Source organism: Macaca thibetana, chromosome 7 (assembly GCF_024542745.1).
Source record: "Macaca thibetana thibetana isolate TM-01 chromosome 7, ASM2454274v1, whole genome shotgun sequence".
Lineage (NCBI taxonomy): Eukaryota > Metazoa > Chordata > Mammalia > Primates > Cercopithecidae > Macaca > Macaca thibetana.
The window spans coordinates 57,109,155-57,132,488 of record NC_065584.1 but is presented as its reverse complement, the minus strand read 5'-3'; the positions used below and the strand labels follow the sequence as shown (position 1 = coordinate 57,132,488).

Here is a 23,334-nt window from a genome sequence, read left to right as displayed (position 1 = left end):
TTTGTTTATGTTTTACTAGACATGTTTTTTCTAAGTCATACTGGCAAATAATTATCTTTTCATGTCTAAATACAATTTTAAACCAGTTCATCTGTTAAATCAATACAAGAAAGCACTTTTGTATTATGCTGGCTTTAGTGCAAGTTTTTGAAAGCTGCTGAATACAGTTGAGAATTCATTTTTGAAATACAGCAGTCTCCAAAATTATTTGAAGTATCTGAACTGAATGTTGGGAAAATTCATTAGCATACCATCATATTTTTAACCTAAAGATTCCCTTAAGTCTGTTCCAAAAATGTGAAAAATACCATCTACTTTGGCTTTACCAACAATGCTAAAAGTCCACTGATTTTCCACAAAAATTCCACGGCAAAAAAAAGACAAATACAGGATGCCGAAGATATGAAGAATTTGTTTTGAAAGAAAATTTAAGACAGTAAGTCCTTCAAACTCTCAGGGATATGAAAGGGGAAAAAAGATTACAGGTAAATTAAGGCAACAAAATGAAACAGAATGCTGGTAGAGTTAAGGGGGGAAAAGCTGTGTAGACATAATACTTGCATAGAACTAATAAAAGCACTGGAACCAACAAGGAATAGAAGCAGTATTGGGGGCCAGGCGTGGTGGTTCATGCCTGTAATCCCAGCACTTTGGGAGGCCTAGACGGGCAGATCACTTGAGGCCAGGAGTCCGAGACCAGCCTGGACAACATGGCGAAACTCTGTCTCTACTAAAAATATAAAAATCAGCTGGGTGTGGTGGCATGCGCCTGTAATTCCAGCTACTCAGGAGGCTGAGGCACGAGAATCACCTGAACCCAGTTGGCGGAGGTTGCAGTGAGCTCAGATCATGCCACTGTAGTCCTGCCCGGGGCAACAGAGAGAGACCCTGTTTCCAAAAAAAAAAAAAAAAAAAAGTAACTGATATGGCAGACTTTAAAAATTCATTACTTTCCAAAGTAATTAAATAAAAAAATTCAAGAATCTTAAAGTTTGTTGAAATAGAGAAAAAATCAAAACTGCAGATGAAAAAAAGCAGCTCATTGTGTCTCAGGGAGAAAAATCTGTAGAAAATTTTGAGACCAAGTTATATTCTGTTGAGATTACTAATTTTGAAGACAAAGAAAGAAATGCCAGCTTTTGCTAAAATCAAGTAGTAACAGCAAGTTACCTACTAGGGGAAAAATATCAGGTAGGCCTTACAGTTCTTTCCAACAATATTCAAGGGAAAAAAATGTCTATAGAGTTTTTTTGAGGGTAGAGGGAGAAGAACATGTGATGCAATCATTTTATACCTAGTCAAATTGTCATTCTCATTCAAAGGCAACAGAAAGACTTCTGCAATATTCTTTTGTAGGAAGAATATTTATTGCAGTGTCCGTTATGTGCTTACACTGTCCCAAGTGGTGAAATATAGCAGTGAGGATAATCACTATTCTCATGGCTCTTACATTCTAGGAGAGAGGAGAGAGACAAACACAATATATACATATAAACAAACAAGAAAAGTATCAGGCACTCATGTGTCCCATGCGACGAACTAAAATAACAAGTTCGCTGCATAGGACACAAGAGGACTGGCCTCTCTGGGGATATGATATTTATTTAAGCTGAGGTCTGAATGACCAGGAGCCTTCAGAGCAAAGGTCTTGAAAAAGTTACCTCAGGCAAAAGAGAAGAATTGTTTTAATCTTGGACTGTTTAAATAAAAAGAAAACAGAGGCATAGTAGAGTAGGGAGAAACATGCACGATGAGCTCAGAGAAGTGGGGAGAGCAGATCATGTAGGGTTTTATAAAAAAGGCTAAAAATCTGAGTATTTTTCTAAGTTGATATGAAGGCTTCAGAGAAGTGTTAAGCAGAAAAGTGCGATGATATATGATTTATGTTTTAAAAAGTTCACTCCAGAGGCTTTCTTGAAAATAGATGGTGGGGAATGGGAAGTGTAGGTGAGGAAACAGGCACTAGAAGGGTGGAGATGGGTAATAAAGACAAGTAGATGGATTCAGGATGTGTTTTGGAGGTAGAGCTGAGGGAACTTGCTGACAGACTGATTCTTGAGCACAAATAAAAGACAGAAATTGAGGTTAATGCCTACATTTTTGGATGGGTTAACTGCTTAGGAAAATGGGGAAGAAAAGCAGGTTTGAGAAGAATAATCAATTTATGGATTTAAATTACAATATTCCTAATACTGGAAAATCTTTTTGACAATATGATTTAGCCTATTGATAGCCGATACTAAGTAGGTGAGAATGCAAAGGAAATGGCATAAAAAGACCAACGGTGGGTAGTAAATCTATTAAATAAAAACCTAAATCTAAATAATTGGTCGTGGCATTTATAAATTATAAATATTACATTTCTTAAAAGAAGGTACACATACTAATACATACTCATACCCTAGTACAATCAGAAAGTTTCTGGGCTAAAATCCCCAAATAAACCAACAAACAGTTGAAAATTGGGGGGATGATGAGGCAGGAAGAGTATAAATATGCAAATTTCAAAATCTGTAAACCCAAGAATTCAATAGATGACTGTTTTATTTCTTAAACTGATAAACTAAAACAGCCACAAATGTAAGTATATTATTCAAGGTCTTACAAGTCATTCTCTGACAAAACTACAGAATTGTATCTTACAAATTATCAGCGGTAAAAATAAAAGAAACCCCTAGCCATAATTTTTTTTAAAAATTTAAGAAAATATTAAAAACAAAAACAACAGAAGTAAAATTAAACATCTCTCTAAACAATATAATAGTGGACAGATTCACATATTAAAAAAAAAGAAAGATTCAGATTGGGTTGTAAAACAAAAGTCAAATATAATTTTTTACAAGAGAAACATCAATGACCCAGCAAGGATTAAAGTATAATGATAGGCCCAGGTACACCAGGTCTATCCATTTGTTGTATGCCACATAAATATAAACAAAAAGAAAGGAGGGTTGGCAATATCAATGTTGGATAAAGTTATATTCAAGGTAAAAAGGGTATCAAAGATCATTAAGGGAGTGAATGATTAAAGATGAAACATACAAGTCACAATAGTAAGGGAAAGACTGAAGCCATTGACCAATATGAGTGACTAATGCATTATACATTTATTCCATTATTCTATCTCCCCTACTGAAATTCAAGTTCCATGAGAACAAGGTCTTTGCCTTTTTGTTCTCTTCTACATTCCTACCCTCTAGAACAGAGCTTGGCATATATTAGGTATTCAATAAATATTTATTAAGAAATGAAAATATAAGGTAAACATGAATTTTATGGATCAACTGATACACATATAATACATTAAGCAGATGTGCCACAAATGGAAGGAGAAATGGACAAAATCACTCTAGTGGAAGATGATCAACACTTCTGTCAGAACCCATTTATGCCCAGTGTTCCATTATTGGAACGCTAAGCATGTGAGAGTTATTTACATCCTATGGCTCAAGTTCATCGCCAAGGTCTGATTTTTCACACGTCTGCAATTCAAAAAACTGCAAACTCCAGCATAAATGGGTTAACGTTTAATGAGTAAACAACATTGGAAGCACTATCCTACAATGTGAAAGTCCAGGCCAAAATAACATTCTATATGATATATCTGTAAAGTTGCAAAAAGAATGAAAAACATTTGAAAACTGCCAGAAAAATATGAATTCTGTAAGACTGCCAGAGACAAAATATAACCAATAAAATCAATGTCTGAAGTAAATATCTATAATAACCAGTTAGACAGTGTAAGAGGGAAAAAGGAAACCTCTCCCAATAGCGATAAATACCATAAATATGAAGATGTGGCAAAAACTTTCCTAAAGACCTGAATAAGAAAAAACCTTTACTATTGTCAAAATGCCAAATATCCTACATCAATCTATGTGCCTTTTTTCTCCTCGATAAAAATGATTTTGAAGTTCTCCTGAAGAAAAAAATTTTACAAACAGAAAGGAAATATCTGAAAAATAAAAGGAATGAAGACTATAATATGCAACAAAAGTTATAGTAATCAAGACCAGGATAGTATTAAAGTAGGAAGAGAAAAAAGAAAATCACTGGAACAGAACACAAAATCTATGCTTACATGGAAATTTAGTTTATGACAACCAAGGCACTTCAAATCTGTGGATAAGAGACTGAATCTATAGTAATGGCATTGGGAAACTTAGCCATTTGAAAAAATATAGAGAGAGAGTTCTCCTTCATCCCTTAGAACAAACTCGTTCCTGGTTGAGCAAATATTTAAATTTTGGAAGAAAAAAAGGAAAAACTGGAAGAAATTACAGTTTAAAATTGTTACAGTTATCTAGGAGAAAAGGCCTACGTACAGGGAAATGGGGAATAGAGAAAGGAGGACTGACAAATTTGTCTGAGAGAAAAAAGAAGACTTCCACATGGGAAAAAAAAGTATAAGCAGAGTGAAAGACAGAAGACAAATTGTGGGAAGTGTAAAATACATGATAAAGAGTCACTATCCTCAAAGTGCAAACAGCATCTAAAATTCAAAAATAAAATACAAATAACCTGATAGGATTGGGGCAAGGCATAAGAATAGGCAACCAACAAAATTTTTAAATAGCCAAATACTAAGATCACTTCATCAATATTTACTGAACTTCCATGTTATTCTTTTTTGGGGGACAAGTTGAAATATTACTCAATCTTAATACATGGGTTACGTCTAACATAAAATAATCAGTAGCTTTTACAAAACAAGGCAGTGAGAAATTCCAGCCTTTCAAAGGAGTCTTAACTTACGATCCTTGCATTTAATCCTCACATTTTAAGTAATCATACACATATTTTTCTTTTTTTACTGAATTGCCTTCTTATGTTAGTTCTAATATATGGTTTATTGAGAATTCAGAATTGCAGGATGTAAAAAATATACTCATTAATTCATTATAATGAACTATATTAGGTTGGCAAAAACTGCAATTACTTATGCATCAACCTAATAAAAATTAAGCCATTCCCTCAAGTCAAATAAGTGAAACTGTGCTGTAACAAGCCCACTGCACTCGCTTAAGACGGAAAAGGGATAAATATCTTCGTTTTCTCCGAGAGCACAGGCCAGTACTTGGACATAACTTGAATAACCATCCTTGAACATAATTTGAATATTTGCTGTAGTGACTTTTCCAGGAGTGGCAAATGCTTGTATAGTTCTGTTATATTCCCTATTTGTGTTAGTGACATTTTGGAGATCATTTTAAACTTACTAGGTGGCATTTAATAAAAGGATCCTAAAAGAGTATTATTATAACAATTTCTATTTGCCAGGAAAAAAAAGATATTGGGACATATCTGAAAGCTTATTTTTAGTGTTCCAGCATATGCTGCCTCAGTACTATTATCTCTTTAATGAGTCACATGTATAATGATTCAAATACTGTGTTTCAAAAGCAAAGTCATTTTAACTGCTCAAACTAAGAAACTGGCATAATTATGGTCGTAAACTTACCCTACATGCCTAAGTTTATGAACCAGCAAACGAACATATCACCAAAGATTCACTTAACTGGTCAAAAAGTACTACTGCACTCATTAGAAACTTTTAGGATACCAAAATCATAAAACCGTTTCAAGATTACAGTTTTATTTTCAAAGCCAATTGTTCAGTGTTTTGAAACAAGCAGTCTTCTGACACACAGAAGTGTTAATAAAATAAGCACTAAGCTAAAACCAGAATTAACAAACCTAAATCAATCAAAGGGAATAGCTGACAAACAAATGTCATTATACCAAATATTCACCCCAAAAAAAATCACTGAATACTTTCCTAACCAAATTCTCATAAAAGCTAAACCTGAAGTTCAAATATTTCACTATCATCTTAAAAGCAAATTAACAATGTCAATGTGTCTTCCAATTTTGAATGTGGACATGTCAAATTTTATTTGGCAACAAAACTGTCATGTCAAACTCACCTTTAACTAACCACCTCCAGGGGAATTTAATTGAAGATATTCTACTGACATGATAGAACATACAAAGACTTCTTTTGGGAAGAAGGGAAACAAGGAAAGAAATACGGAAAATAGTTTTGAGACCTATATTTATGAACTGCACAAGAAAATTGTTCAAAAATTGTCTTGAGGGTTTTAATACATACCAGGCTCCAATTTAATGATTTTTACTGCAGCCAACTCTCCTGTGTGTACATTTCTGGCCTAAAAATAACATGAAAACAAAAATCTTGTTAATTAAAACGCTTGTTAATTACATTAAAATTACTTGGTACTATTTAATTGCTTATCAACCATACTTTTATCAAAACTAAAAAACAAAATATTTCCAATAAAATGAGCGTACTCATTTTCCCATTAAAGAAAAATATAGATATGACACAAAAGTGTTTTAAAAATTACCATTAGGCCGGGCGCGGTGGCTCAAGCCTGTAATCCCAGCACTTTGGGAGGCCGAGACAGGTGGATCACGAGGTCAGGAGATCGAGACCATCCTGGCTAACACAGTGAAACCCCGTCTCTACTAAAAAATACAAAAAACTAGCCGGGTGAGTTGGCGGGCGCCTGTAGTCCCAGCTACTCGGGAGGCTGAAGCAGGAGAATGGCGTAAACCCGGGAGGCGGAGCTTGTAGTGAGCTGAGATCCGGCCACTGCACTCCAGCCCGGGTGACAGAGCGAGACTCCATCTCAAAAAAAAATAAATAAATAAAAATAAATAAATAAATAAATAAATAAATAAATAAAAATTACCATTAGTCCCACCACTCAAAAACAGCTACTGTTTAAAATTTGGTCTACTTCCTCCAAGGCTTTTCTTCAGCCTTGGGTTAATGTTTTTAATTTTAAAAATCTCATGGCTTTTATTTATATCAGAAAACATAATCATAGGTCATTAAACTTTTTTTTAAATCATCTGTATCTAACTACCTAGAGAAAAACAGTGAACATTTCAGTGTATATGCATCTCTTTCCTGGTACACATATGTATACGCAAGTGCATTATGGAAGATGACCCCATCAGTCTTCGATGACATGATTGCGAATGCTGCCTGATTTTCCACTGATAGGATATATAATTTAACCAACCCTCTATTGTTGGACATTTACAATTTTAATATAATTTGCAAGTTATAAAAATAGGGATAAATATATCTTAGCTTTGTTATCTATCCACAGCCTTATTTCCTTCAGTTAAATGCCTAGAAGAGAAACTATTTACTATTTAACAAAAAGTCAACAAACTTACTACAATTAGCACTACAATGAATATCACTACAAATATTTTACCATAGATCAGCTTATAGGCAACCTAGACGTACAATTGTGAGATCTAAAGGTATGTGGACTTATAATGGGTATGTTGCCATATTGCTCTAAACACTGTGTAAATTTATATTGTCATCGACTTCGGATGTCAAATTCACGTCTGCCAAGACTTACTGTAGGTAAAAATTAAATGATTATAACATAGTCCATATAATAATCGTCCTTTATTGCTGGACATGAAGGATGTTATATATAGTCTTTTCATTATTTAAGACATATTTGTTTTAAATGGATTCTAAGATACGATATTACTAGGTCAAAGGTTGTGAATATGAACACATACCATCAAATAGTCTAAAAGCATTTTATCACTATATTCTCTTTGTTAATATGAGTGCTCATTTTCATCGTACTCAGTGGTATATCATATGTGGAAATGGAATTTACTAATTTATGACCTTTTTCATTTATTATATTAGATTTGAATATCAACTTTCAAATGGCAGAAAAAACAAGAAAAAGATAAAATAGAAAAGTATAGTTATACTAATTTGCCAAATTAAATAAGTCAAATTACCAGAGGAAAGAAGAGAAAAAGGGAAAGGAATAGAAGAATGATAAAGTAGGGAAGAGTGCCTTCAAAGAGATCCTTTTAAAAATGACACACAGAGGGTGAGATAAAGAATAGAATGGGGGAGAGATATACAGAGGAAAGGACACAAACAGAAAGAAAAATAAAAGAATCTATTTTTTGTTTATTTGTTTTTTGTTGTTTTGAGACAGGGCCTCACTTCTATCACCAAGGATGGAGTGCAGCAGCAGGATCTCGGCTCACTGCAACCTCTGCCTCCTGGGCTCAAGTGATCCTCCCACCTCAGCCTCCCAAGTGGCTGAGACTACAGACACCTGCCACTACACTCAGCTAATTGTTGTATTTTTTGTAGAGATGGGTTTTGCCATGTTGCCCAAGCCGGTCTCAAACTCCTGGGTTCAAGTAATTCTCCCACCTTAGCCTCCTGCAGTGCTGGGATTACAGTGAACCACCAGGCCTGGCAAGAAAAGAATTTTCAACAGCAGAAGTTGCAACTACTTTGTGATAAGTTCACATTTTCCTCATTAAATCTAGTGAACAGGGTAAGAAGGGGTTTCATGACAGAAGAGCAGGCATTTTAACTCTTCTCTTTCATAGTTATAGTTACTTCTCTCCTAATCATGAACACATTTACAAAAAGGGGAGCAATCGTCAGCCAGAAGCCTCACACCCTTCCTACCCTCTCCCCTTTCTGCCATTGGACATAAGAATTGTCTGTTAGCCTCAGGTCTTCTTCTAGTTGCTAAAATCTCCCTTGGGTCATAAAAGGATATGTGCACATAGATTTAGCCTGTCCACCTCTCGGCCAATTCACATGCCAGTGAGACTCAGGTATAAAAAAAATATGGCCAGAACAAGCAATGATAATTGACTTCCTGGGAATCTTGTTCAGTAAATCATAAAATGTGTGTTAGAAGACAAATTCCATAATAATGATGACAATTATGTTTGTAATGCTTTACAGTTTGCAGGAACTTTCATATACTTTACTTAATTCTATTTATTTAAATACAAAAAGACTTAGTTTAGTAAAGTTGACTTGCTCAAGGCCATCCTGCTGGCAGGGGTGAGTCAAGAGTTGGAATCCAATTTTGTTGATATTTTCAAAAAACCAGCTCCTAGATTCACTGATTTTTTGAAGGGTTTTTTGTGTCTCTACCTGCTTTAGTTCTGCTCTGATCTTAGTTATTTCTTGCCTTCTGCTAGCTTTTGAATGTGTTTGCTCTTGCTTCTCTAGTTCTTTTAATTGTGATGTTAGGGTGCCAATTTTAGACCTTTCCTGCCTTCTCTTGTGGGCATTTAGTGCTGTAAATTTCCCTCTACACAATGCTTTAAATGTGTCCCAGAGATTCTGGTATGTTGTGTCTTTGTTCTCATTGGTTTCCAAGAACATCTTTATTTCTGTCTTCTGTTCGTCATGTACCCAGTAGTCATTCCGGAGGAGGTTGTTCAGTTTCCATGTAGTTGAGCGGTTTTGAGTGTTTCTTAATCCTGAGTTCTAGTTAGATTGCACTGTGGTCTGAGAGACAGTTTGTTATAATTTCTGTTCTTTTACATTTGCTGAGGAGTGCTTTACTTGCAACTATGTGGTCAATTTTGGAGTAAGTGCCATGTGGTGCTGAGAAGAATGTATACTCTGTTGATTTGGGGTGGAGAGTTCTGTAGATGTCTATTAGGTCTGCTTGGATGCAGAGCTGAGTTCAGTTCCTGGATATCCTTGTTAACTTTCTGTCTCGATCTGTCTAATGTTGATGGTGGGCTGTTAAAGTCTCCCATTATTATTGTGTGGGAGTATAAGTCTCTCTGTAGGTCTCTAAGGACTTGCTTTCTGAATCTGGGTGCTCCTGTATTGGGTGCATATATATTTAGGATAGTTAGCTCTTCTTGTTGAATTGATCCCTTTACCATTATGTAATGGCCTTCTTTGTCTCTTTTGATCTTTGTCGGTTTAAAGTCTGTTTTATCAGAGACTAGGATTGCAACCCTGGCTTTTTTTTGTTTTCCATTTCCTTGGTAGATCTTCCTCCATACCTCCATCTCAAAGGATTATAAATCATGCTGCTATAAAGACACATGCACATGTATGTTTATTGTGGCACTATTCACAACAGCAAAGACTTGGAACCAACCCAAATGTCCATCAATGATAGACTGGATCAAGAAAATGTGGCACATATACACCATCGAATACTATGCAGCCATAAAAAAGGATGAGTTCACGTCCTTTGTAGGGACATGGATGAAGCTGAAAACCATCATTCGGAGCAAACTATCGTAAGGACAGAAAACCAAACACTGCATGTTCTCACTCATAGGTGGGAACTGAACAACAACAACACTTGGACACAGGATGGGGAACATCACACACAGGGGCCTATCGTGGGGTGGGGGGAGGGGAGAGGGATAGCATTAGGAGATATACCTAATGTAAATGAGTTAATGGGTGTAGCACACCAACATGGCACATGTATACATATGTAACAAATCTGTACATTGTGCACATGTACCCTAGAACTTAAAGTATATATATATATATAAAAAAAAGCCAGGCAAGAACAGATGCTGGAGAGGATGTGGAGAAATAGAAACACTTTTACACTGTTGGTGGGAGCGTAAACTAGTTCAACCATTGTGGAAGACAGTGTGGCGATTCCTCAAGGATCCAGCACTAGAAATACCATTTGACCCAGTGATCCCATTACTGGGTATATACCCAAAGAATTAGAAGTCATGCTACTATAAAGACACATGCACACGTATGTTTATTGCGGCACTATTCACAATAGCAAAGACTTGGAACCAACCCAAATGTCCATCAATGATAGACTGGATTAAGAAAATGTGATGTATATACACCATGGAATACTATGCAGCCATAAAAAAGGATGAGTTCATGTCCTTTGCAGGGACATGGATGAAGCTGAAAACCATCATTCTGAGCAAATTATCACAAGAACAGAAAACCAAACCCCGCATGTTCTCACTCACAAGTGGGAATTGAACAATGAGAACACTCGGACACAGGGCAGGGAACATCATACACGGGGGCCTGTCGTGGGGTGGGGGACAGGGGGAGGGATAGCATTAGGAGAAATACCTAATGTAAATGATGAGTTAACGGGTGCAGCAAACCAACATGGCACATGTATACCTATGTATCAAACCTCCACGCTGTGCACATGTACCCTAGAACTTAAAGTATAAAAAAAAAAAGAGTTAGAATCCAAGTGTATTCTGATGACAATATTTCACCGCTCCTTTTCAGAATTCGAGAATTCTCTATTTCATTTTTAAATGCAACAGATACTAGAGAAAAGTATTAATTGTGTAATATTTAACAGATCAGCAACAGTGGTAACTTTTGTTGAAATAGACTAAGAAAATATTGAAAACAGATTAACAAAGCAATATGCTAGTCCTCTTTCACATTAAATTTCTCTGTGATAATTTTCAATGTAACAGAAGGTGAACTATTACACATTTAATTCTTAAAGAAATAATCTGAGAGTTAGAATTTGATCCAAGGAAAACAGTATTCTAAACATTCTGAAAAAAATCACCAAATAAAAGAGCAGCCTTCTAATATGCTTAAAATTCATCGTAAAGAATTGGAATTTAAAAAAAAAAAAAAAGAACAAATTCAATGAACTCTTCTTTTAACTCACTGATGTCATAATCTAGCAAACATGATAGCCACTCCTATGCCTAAATGTCAGCACCCTGGTTTTCCCTCTTTCCCTATCCACCTAAGTGATCATTTATATTGTTTTTTTCATTTAAAATTTTCACTGGAATCCTATTGAAAACAGAAAAACATCTTTGGACATATAGTATAAGTTTACAAATTGAGGAGAAAGATTTAAGTATAAGTACCATAAAGGAACAAGAAAGTTATGAAAGTACACTCGCAAATTGTGACGGTTGAAAAACTCAAGATTATACATTTCAGGTAAGGAATACAATGTTCAACTCATATGACATGACTGATGCTAACATTTCCAACAACAAAATATCTTCAGGCAATGCATTATTCCAAGCAAAAAACGGGCATTTGGGCAATGCATTCTGCCATTCACTGCCCCTTACTTTCAGAAACCATAAGAAAATGACTCCATTCTTCTCAGTTGCCAATTATTAAACAAGAGTCAACAACATGAAAAGATCTAATATGCTTCTCTGAGAGTTTGGAACAATTAATTCTGATTTTAGTCAGATTAATCAGAAGTGAATAGCTCAGTCTCAGGTCTGAAAACAGTCCTCATTCTGCTACGTTCTCCTTTCCCCGCCTCCCTCCCCGTTTAGCCTGGTTAACTCTGACTTGTCCTTCAGGATTCAGTTTAGTTATCACCTCCTCTAGGAAGTCTCCCTGGTATCCTAAGGCTGGATTAAGTGTGTTGTCATCTTAGCTCTAGGTATGATCCTTTGAAAGCTGTGCCACATGATAGATGCTCTACAAATTTGTTGAATAGACAATCATGGTTGTAGGAAGGGTACCGCTCTCTTAAAAAAATCAAAATCTTCAACTAGAAAATGCTATGAAACTGACAATATACTGTTTGACTCTTACTTTTTTCACTTATGTTGAGTCATATTATGAATTATTCTGAAGAAAATTATTTGTAAAAAATTACTACAAAAGTAAGATTTTGTGGTAGAAAAATTAATATATAACAAATCAGTGAAAGATGACAGTACCCCTCCATCCCAATCTCATCTCCCAAAATAACTATTGTTAATGGTTTAGAGCATATCCTTCCAAACTGTTAATTAGGTTGAGTCTTAAGAACACATATGGACAGAACACAAACCTTGATAGTTTGGCAGTTTCTCACAAAGCTAAACATAGTCTTACCTTATGAGCCAGCCAGAAACCCCACTCCTTGGCATGTACTCAACTGAGCTGAAAAGTTATGTCCACACAAAAACCTATACATAAGTGTTTAAAGCAGTCTTTATTCACAGTCATTCAAAACTGGAAGCAATCAAGATGTCCTTCAATAGGTGAATGCATAAACGAACTGTGGTAAATCCATACAGTGGAATGTTTATTGGAGCACTATTCATGACAGCCAAGACACAGAATGAACCTGGGTGTCCAACAACAATGAATAAAGAAAATGTGATTTTATATATATATATATCCACAAAATGGAATACTATTTAGCCATAAAAAAGAATGAAATGCTGTCATTTGAGAAAACACGGATGGAACTGGGGGATATTATGTTAAGTGAAATTAGCCAGGAACAGAAAGTTAACCATCACATGTTCTCACTCACATGTGAAAGCTAAAAAATGTTAATCTCATAAAAGTAAAAAGTAGAACAGAGAATACTAGAGGCTGAGAAGGGTAGGGGAAAGGGAGAGATAGAGAGAAATTTGTTAAAGGATACAAAACGATAGCTAGATAGGAAGAATACATTTTAGTCCTCTATACCACTACTACAGGATAGCTATAGTTAACAATAATATATTACACATAGTTTCAAATAGCTAGAAAAATACCAAATGTTCTCAACACAAAGAAAGGAGAAATGTTTGAGATTATAGATTTGCTAATTTCTCTGATCATTACAAATTTTACATATCAAAACGTCACTATGAGTCACTATGAATCACCCATAAATATGTACATTTGTCAATTTTTAAAAATTAAATTTAATAATAAAAAAATGGAAACCACAAAAATATATGGAAGAATCCTAACTGCATACTGTTAAGTGAAAGAAGCCAGTCTAAGGAGGCTTACAAAGTGTATTATTCCAACTATATGACATTCCGAAAAAGGCAAAACTACAGAGACAGTAAAAAGCAATGGTTGTCAGGGGTTTAGTGGAGGCAGGAAAGAAACAAATAGGTGACGCGCACGGGATTTTTAGGAGAGTGAAAATATTCTGTATGAAATGGTAATGATAGACACATGTCATTATGTATTTGTCAAAACCCATAAAACTATATAACACAAAATGTGAATCTTTATGTAAACTATGAACTATGAACTATAGTTAATAAAATATCAATATTGGTTCAATAATTATAACAAATGTACCACACTAATGCCAGATATTAACAAAAGACAAAACTGTATGCAGGAATTCAGGGGTTGGCTAAATGTAATTCTATGTACTATGTGTTCTATTACTCTGTAAATCTGAAACTGCAGTAAAAAATGAAGCCTATTAATTTAAAGATAAATTATTTTTTAAAAGAATACATTTTCAGACACAATTATAAGCCAATTTTTATTATTAGAATCAACCCATTTATATCACGTTTCAATTTAACAGAGCCAAAAAGAAGAGGCAAGGATACCTGGATTTTTTTAGAGACTCTGAGGGGCTCAGAAAGAAACAGATCATTGGAGGATTTGAACAACAATCACAAAATGACGTAAGATAAAGATGGTGTTTTACAGTTACACTACGCAGAAGCCAAGTTATATTATATGTAGTTACAGAAGTAAAAAGCAAAAAATACAAACTACAGCTCCCACTGATAGGAATAAATACTTAAATGTCAGCCTCCATTTTGAAGACACATTTCTGTTTTCTCCAAGTGAAGAACTGATGGGCAAATGTTTGTACTCTGTAATTTTCCAGCTGGATTTTTAAAACAGAAAGCAGTACCAGGCTCTTTTATAATGAAAGGCAAAGAGGCTTTCAGAAAAAGAGATCTTCTAAACAGAGACCTTACAGATTCAATTTACTAAAGAGAGCTTTCAGAAATTTAACTATACAAATTCACGCTATAATCCAAAAGAGTTTTGGAGTACCAGTTTTTGAAATCCAACATTTCTTTCCAACAAGTTAAACATGATACTCTCAATTATTTTTGTTTTTAACTTTAACACACAAGAATTGAAAGATCTTGCATTATATTTACAAAAGGAACTAACTGGAGTCCCACGGCAACTACACAAAAAAGATCTGACTATATTTTTGATTCCTATTCATGTTAGTAGGGTTTTGGTATACACTAATACTCAGACTTGAGATATACTAAACACCTAGAAATCTAGTAAAACATAGTACAGTTACAGGTCTTATTTAACTCTTATTAATCAGGAACTGAAATTATTAGGTAGAAAAGATAAACTCACAATAAATAGGATCAGTATCACTATAAAATCCACAATAGAATCATTCCAATTAAATTAATTTTCTATTCACATTGCTAATGCATTTCATTTTCATCTCTTAATTCGTATTTCCAAGTCAATTTACTACTAAAGAAGTATTTCAACTCAAGCCCTCCAGTCTTCAGTCTTACTAGTAGTTAAAAGTTGCCTACGGATTTCCACTTAAACAAAACAAAAAAAAAATTGAAAGATGTTAATTAAGCCATTTCTACTTCATTAATATTATGCAATTGCCAGTTTTGTAAACTATGAACTTTTCTACATGCTGTAAAATTTTTAATGAAAACTAAAAATTAATGAGGAAAAGTCTAAACATTTTACCTACAAGGTTTCAACATAGAATTGGAAGATATGACTCAATACATAGTAATACATCCTAGTATTCATGAAGTTGAAAGGTAATTTTTTATAAACTGGGGCTAAAAAAAATAAATAAATAAAAAACCTGGCAAGTAAAGACAGCCATCTAAAAGCTATGGCAATCAAGACCAACATTATGAAGAAAAATGAAAAAGCTCCTGCATTCTACTTCACTGTTGTTCTCATCCTACCCCATATAACTTTCTTCCATCATATTCTTAGGGTCACAAAACTTTTCCATTAAGCCAACTGTGGGCTTCAGTTTTAAATATGCCCCTTTTTTCTATAACATAACATCAGAAAATCCAGACATCTCAATATTTTTAACAAGCTATCTCCAGTGGCCAGTGACTGCTTCTCAGAGTCATAATTATGTATTCCAGATTCAAGAACATGATCTACAATACAAAAGAAGGAACACACAAGGTTTGAAAAATACAAAGCTGATTCATTCACAATAAAAGTGAAAAGTCAATTATGTCATAAGGTGTAAAACCTCCATACCCAATACTTTATGGAACATTGCTTTTTCTGTTATTGTTTTGTTTCATTTTTCTTTTTTTTGAGGCCGAGTCTTGCTCTGTCATCCAGGCTGGAGTGCACTGGTGTGATCTCAGCTCACTGCAGCCTCCACCTCCCAGGCTCAAGCAATTCTTGTGCCTCAGCCTCCTGAGTAGCCAGGACTAAGGCACCAGGTCTGGCTAATTATTTTTGTGTTTTTAGTAGAGACAGGGTATCAATCACATTGGCCAAGATGGTCTCGAATTCCTGACCTCAAGTGATCTACCCACCTCATCCTCCCAAAGTGCCGGGATTACAGGCGTGAGCCACTAGTCTCGGCCGAAACACTGTTTTTAACTGGTTCATTTATTCAACAAACATTACTTAATACTTAACTATGTGCCAGGTACTATGTTAATACTAGGAATGTAATGAAACAAAAACAGTTCCTGTCTTCCGAAAGCTTTTATCAGTTAGAAAGACAGAGAAGGGAAGAGTAAATACCATATAGTGTGAAAAATGCTCTCAAAGATGATACAAGTCAACCTTGGAGGATTCTGAGCCCAGTCAAACTAGACTGAAGAAAAAGTTTCCAGGAGAAAGCAAATTTAAACTGAGACCTAATGGAAGACTTTCCTGGGAGGAATGGTGGGTAAGAGATTATGGATGGCAAAATTCCAGGCAAAGGTGTAAAGACAAGAGAAAACATGGGCAGTTTAAAGGAGCAAAACTATCCTGTATTAAGGGAATATAAAGGTATAAAGAGGGAATAGTGAAAGTTAAGATTCCTTTGATGCTCAGGACAGAACATATCACCCCCTACCTTCCTGTAGCTATCATATACTTTTTTTTTTTTTTTTGAGATGGAGTCTCACTCTGTTGCCCAGGCTGGAGTACAGTGGTGCAATCTTGGCTCACTGCAGCCTCTGCCTCCCAGGTTCAAGCAATTCTCTTGCTTCAGCCTCCCGAGTAGCTAGGACTACAGGCACATGCTACCGTCTGTGCCGGGCTAATTTTTGTATTTTTAGTAGAGACGAGGTTTCGCCATGTTGGCCAGGATAGTCTCAATCTCCTGACCTCGTGATCTGCCCACCTTGGCCTCCCAAAGTGCTGGGATTACAGGCGTGGGCCATTGTGCCTAGCCAGTCATCCTTATTCCTTTAAGATTTTATGACCCCTGGTTCACAGTTTCCTCTCTATCCCTTCTCTTGCCTCCACCACTCTTAGTGACTTCAGTATCTGGAACTACTCTGACTTTTCATTCTCTGACCTAACAAACATTATACTTCCTTCCTAATCACTACCTCCTATCCTTTCAGCTCACTTATTCTAGTCCTCCCATTCCAGCCATTCTCCCACCTCATCAATTTGCCAATGCATTTCTCCAGGACCATCAATTATTTCTCTCAACTCCATACATCCTCCCTTACCTATAAGGAGTAAACTTCCTCTTCCCTCTATCGTACTAGCCTGGCAAAATCCTAATCCCGATTAATCCCAATTATCCACTAATTCCACACTGGCATCAAATAGCTATGAGTTACCAGAAAAAAAATCACAAAATCATGCTAACTGGTCTTATTTTCAAATCAACACAAATCTCAAACTACAACTTCTCTGACAGGTTTTATTTTCCACTCTTCATAAGAACTATTCCTTTCCTCTGGCTTTGAACTTTCAATAGTCCCTCAGCCTCTTTGTTACCCCCTCTTCTCTCACCTACCAGAACTGATCATGGAACTGTAGCTTTTCTTTATCTAACATTCACCTATGTAGCTGACCATCTATCTCCTGGGCACATCTCTCCTCACTTTGCTCCAGATTCCTACATCCATGGAAACCTGACAGGCATCTTAACATTAATGTGTCTAACACAGAACGCTCGATTATCCCTCTCCACAAACTTTTTCATTCCCACATATTCCCAATCTAAATCAAATTTACTGCCTCCACCCACACTCACTTAAGCCCAAAACCCAGGTCATTTTTTCTTTCCTTCACACTCGTCATGTCTGATACATCAGCAAATCCTGACAGCTTAAACATATAAGCCAAATCCATGCACTTCCTTCTATTTCCAGTGCCATACTGTAGTCCAAGCTTGTCTCCACTAGGAACTGGTAAACTATCTGTGAAACATAAAGAAATAGCAAGTCAAGAATAATTCCTGTTCTGGATTGCACAATTGGGTAGAGAGTGGTCCCATTTACTGAGATGACAAACATAGGAGGAAGCACACATTCTGTGGAGGGGAGAGGGATATAGATGGGGGCTCAGTTTTGGACATATTTAAATTTTAACTTGCTATGGAAAACCAATCTAGTGATATCCTAGAAGCCGCTTAACAAGAGCTAAACTGGACTGAAAACAGGGTTGGGCATCATCAACATTACTGAATGCAGGCAGGTGGATGAGATTACTTACAGTAAGTAGTCAGAAGAGAAGAGGATCAAGAACAGAATCCTAAAAAATTAGCCACACTTAAGGAATAGTGAAAATAGACAAAGTTAAAATGAAACTATTACGGAATACTATTCTCTGGAATCTCAGTTTGCAGGAATTTTTTAAAGTCATCCAATCCAATCTCTTTTAAAGAGCAAATCTCTTCTACTTAATCTATGGTGGTCATTTGGTCAACCTAACACATTCATTTTTAGGATAACTGTAGTTGTAAAGTCTTTTCCATGATAAGCAAATACATTCTCGAATAATTTCTCTTCAGTGGTCTCAGTTTTGGTTTGTAAGGTAACGCTGACTTAACCTGCTCCTTCTACTATATGACAAATTCAGATCTCTAAATTCATTACTTTATTCAATAAGTATTGAGTCCCTATGAAAGTCAGGAGGCCTAAGCTCTAACTCTGCTCAGATAAAATATAAAAGTTTGCTTCTACCTACAGACAAAACACGAATTTTTCAATATGCCATGCCATATAAATTCTAGACCCTTCCCACCAGTCTAGTTACTATTTACTTTGACTATGTGCTCAAAGTTTGATATCCAACAAAAATGATAGTAGTTAACAACATTAGATTCATGACAACAAAGGCAACATTTCTTTTTTTCAGGTTTCTACAAAATTACAATACTTTTTCTTTTTTCTTTTAAAGACAAAGTCTCACTCTGTCACCCAGGTTGCAGTGCAGTGGCACGATCTCGGCCCACTGCAACTTCTGCCTCCTGGGTTGAAGCAATTCTCCTGCCTCAGCCCCCCGAAAAGCTGGGATTACAGACACGTGCCACCATGCCTAAGTTTTGTATTTTTAGTGGAGACGGGGTTTCACCATTGTTGGCCAGGCTGGTCTCGAACTCCTGACCTCAGGTGATTTGCCCACCTTGGCCTCCCAAAGTGCTGGGATTACAGGCATGAGCCACCACACCCAGCCTACAATACTTTTTTTAAGTTTTAAAAATAAATGTTGAGGCCGGGCGTGGTGGCTCACACTTGTAATCTTAGCACTTTGGGAGGCCGAGGTGGGTGGATCACTTGAGGTCGAGAGTTCAAGACCATCCTGGCCGACATGGTGAAATCCCATCTCTACTGAAAATACAAAAAGTAGCAGGGCATGGTGGCAGGCACCTATAGTTCCAGCTATACAGGAGGCTGTGGCAGGAGAATTGCTTCGACCCGGGAGGCAGAGGTTGCAGTGGCTGCAGTGAGCCGAGGTAGCACCACTGCACTCCAGGCTGGGCGACAGTGAAACTCTGTCTCAAAAAAATAAAACAAAAAATAAATGTTGAAAGTGTTCTATCCAAAACAGAATGCTATATTTTATCTTCTAGCAAGAGTAAAGAAAGTGCTTCATTTTACTTTTTTTATAAATCATTTTGGGAAAAAGAAACGCTTTAGTCACTACATATATTAGTCATCCATCAATTTAACATTGATTCACTGAGCACCTCTGAAGCATCAGGTACCTCAGGTACAAGGATAATATTAGCAGAGTGACAGCAAGGAATTACTAAGATGAATAAAAATATCTGTACCTGCCCTGAGATTCAATAGGGCAGATTTTAGATCCATATAAGGAAGTTTTCTTTAGCAATCGAAACTGTCCAAAAAAAGACCACTACTTCCCAACACAGTATATCCTTATTATTTAAATAAGAAGTTATAAATGACCATTTGTAAAGGACAAGATAGGGGTTATATGCACTATGTGCCAGCCACAGGTTCCCTGCTAGCTCCCAAACTCCTTTTTATTTTATTTAAGTTCCAGGATACATGTGCAGAACGTGCAGGTTTGTTACATAGGTACATGTGTGCCATGGTGGTTTGCTGCACCTATTGACCTGTCCACTAAGTTCCTTCTCCTTGCCCCCCACCACCAACAGGCCCTGGTGTGTACTGCTCCCCTCCCTGCGTCCCTGTGTTCTCACTGTTTAACTCCCACTTACGAGTGAGAACATGCGGTTTAAAACTCCTTAATTTTTGTGGAGCAAGTTACTTCCAAGCTGGCTTCCACACAGTTATACAGGTCTGGACAGATGCTTCCTATCCCATGGAAGGAGGCTATAACTGCACAATTTCCCCACTCCCAGGCAGACAGTAAGCCTTCCTTTAGAATGACTCAAAATCTGTTTATATGACTTCGATCTCAGGTCTTCCGCCCAATCTATTAGGATACTCATCTGTCTCTGAAAAGGCTTCTCCCAACTCTTTTCTAACACAGATTGATTTTATTAAAAAGAGAATTACTTACAGAGGATTACTTAAATTGAACTAATTATCTGGAGGTCTTAGTGGCAAAGGAAAGAGAGGAAAGGGCTTGAGTTTCAAGGTAGGGAAGACGTGAACTCCCAATCACTGTAGATGGGTGCAAATTTTTTTGGAGAATAATTGGTCAAAATTCACCAAAACCTTTAAGACAATTTAGGAAATTTGGCTCCAGAAATTTATTTAAAGAAATAATTAAGATTGTGTGAAAAAAATTTGTTCAAGGATACCGATCCCAGCATTATTTACAAAAAAGAAATATTGGAGACAATTGCTTGTATGTTTGTATACAATGAATTAAAAATTATATAACTATACAAGAAAATAATACACAAGTATTAAATACGTATATTTACTGACAAAAAGTTGCTATATATTGTTAAATTTGAAAGCACATTATCAAATATACATCTATATAATATATACTGCATATTATTATACATATCTATTCTATGATTTACACGTATGTCCTTAATATGAATTTTTAAAAGTTGGGAATGTTTATCTCTTGGTAAAGGAGACACAAGTAATTTTTCATTCCTATATAGTTTTAAAAATGAACATGTATCACCAGGTACGACTCACGACTATAATCCCAGCACTCTGTGAGGCCGAGAAGGGCAGATCACCTGAGGTCAGGGGTTCGAGACCAGCCTGGCCAACATGGTGAAACCCTGTCTCTACAAAAATACAAAAATTAGTCGGGCATGGTGGCACGCACCTGTAGTACCAGCTACTCGGGAGACTGAAGCAGGAGAATGGCTTGAACCTGGGGGGTGGAGTTTGTAACTAGTCGAGATTGTGCCACTGCACTCCAGCCTGGGCGACAGAGCAAGACTCCATCTCAAAAAATAAATAACTAAAAATGAAACAAAAATAAAAAATGAACATGTATCACTTAAAATGTATTTTGAAAATAAAAAGGTAGGTAAAAGGAGGCTATCTGTGCTGAGGCAAGAAAGGGAGAGACAAACATATAGGAAGGTGAGTCCTACCTGTAGATCTTTACTACTACAGAAAGAATAACAGAAAACAATTCCTGGAAAAAACTGGTAAAGAACCCAAACATCTCCAGCATGTATTACAATGACGAGCCAAAAGCTGAAAATGCAAAAGTTGTTCATCAAAAGATGTCTTTAAAAATATATTGAGTTACATATGATTCTTTCCGATTTGGATACATGAAGGGTTAATAAGAGGGTCAAGAAGGCACAGGGTACCTACAAAGGGGATGCATGTAGGTGAGAAATAACACATTGATTCATAAGACAAAGCTGGGGCTGGGCATGGTGGCTCACACCTGTAATCCTAGGACTTTGGGAGGCCAAGGAGGGTGGATCACGAGCTCAGGAGTTCAAGACCAGCTTGACCAACATAGTGAAATCCCGTCTCTATCAAAAACACAAAAATTCGGCCGGGTGCGGTGGCTCACGCTATAATCCTAGCACTTTGGGAGGCCAAGGCAGGCAGATCACCTGAGGTCGGTAGTTCAAGACCAGCCTGGGCAATACGGTGAAACTCCATTTCTACTAAAATAAAAAAGAAATCAGTCAGGCATGGGGGCATGCGCCTGTAGTCCCAGCTACTCAGGAGGCTGTGGCAGGAGAATTGCTTGAACCCAGGAGGCGAAGGCTGCAGTGAGGTGAGATCGTGCCACTGTACTCCAGCCTGGGCGACAGAGCAAGACTCTGTCTCAAAAAAAAAAAAAAAAGACAAAGCTGGAAGTCACAATCCTTTTCAGGTAGTCCTAATTATCCTAAATCAGAGAGAAGCAAACAAAACTAGCTAGTGCTACTTAACGCAGGTTATTCCATCTGCGGGAAATAATTCACATTTTGTAATTTATAGCAGCATTACAGAGCCTAGTTTATAGGACTCAGTTAATTAACAATAAACATGAATCTAAAGTTCCAATAAAATGAGGACAAGAGAAGGCACAGCAGGAAGAGTATGCAGCAACCAAAAACGGGACCATTTCTATTTTTAGCTATTTGTATTGTAAGGTGGCTATCGGCAAAGTCATCTTTCTTTTTTTTTTTTTTTTTTTGAGATGGAGTTTCACACTTGTTGCCCAGGCTGGAGTGCAGTGGCTCACTCTTTGCCCACCACAACCTCCACCTCTTGGTTCAAGTGATTCTCCCGATTCCAGCCTCCCGAGTAGCTGGGATTATAGGCGTCCACCACCACACCCAGCTAATTTTTGTATTTTTAGTAGACGGGGTTTCAACATGTTGGTCAGGCTGGTCTCAAACTCCTGACCTCAGGTGATCCACCCACCTTGGCCTTCCAAAGTGCTGGGACTACAGGTGTGAGCCACCACACCCGGCCAAAGTCATCTTGATAGCAAAGGTAAATCAAGCCTAGGCTCTGAATGGAAACAAGAGCGTCAGAGTAATGACCAAGTGATAACCAGGACGAAGTGCATCTGAAAACTGGTGCTGAGACCTTAAGTTTTATGTATTCAAATCAGTCCATAAATCCCTCATTTCTCAGCACAGGGGTGAGGCTGCTAAGCCTCATCTGACCATAATATGTATAGTGCCTATAGCGTGGTAGACAATGTGTTAAGGACTATGTGTAGAGTAGTGAATTTAAAGATGCAGTCCTAAGGTGGCTTGGAATAATGGAAAGAGCAGAGACTGTGGAATCAGAAGATCTGGATTCAAGTCCTTACAGTGCCATCTACTAACAGTGAGATTGAGGGTAACAGTAAGTTTCTTCGTGAGTAAAATAGGGATGATAGCACATCTGTTCCACCTACCTCACTAGATTATCGTGTGAAACAAATCACAC

The 23,334-nt window shown here is 36.7% G+C and overlaps 1 protein-coding gene across 3 annotated transcripts in view; it reads right to left on the bottom strand.

The window, feature by feature from the left end:
* Positions 1–23,334, bottom strand: part of MAP4K5 (mitogen-activated protein kinase kinase kinase kinase 5) — a 113,430-nt gene that overhangs the window by 80,343 nt on the left and 9,753 nt on the right. For 2 of the 3 annotated variants that reach the window (XM_050796874.1, XM_050796875.1), the window contains exon 3: positions 6,113–6,170. In XM_050796874.1, the coding sequence (XP_050652831.1) occupies positions 6,113–6,170 (58 nt within the window). Of the gene's footprint in view, positions 1–6,112; positions 6,171–23,334 lie in introns of those variants that run through there. The other variant, XM_050796876.1, reaches the window with a different exon arrangement.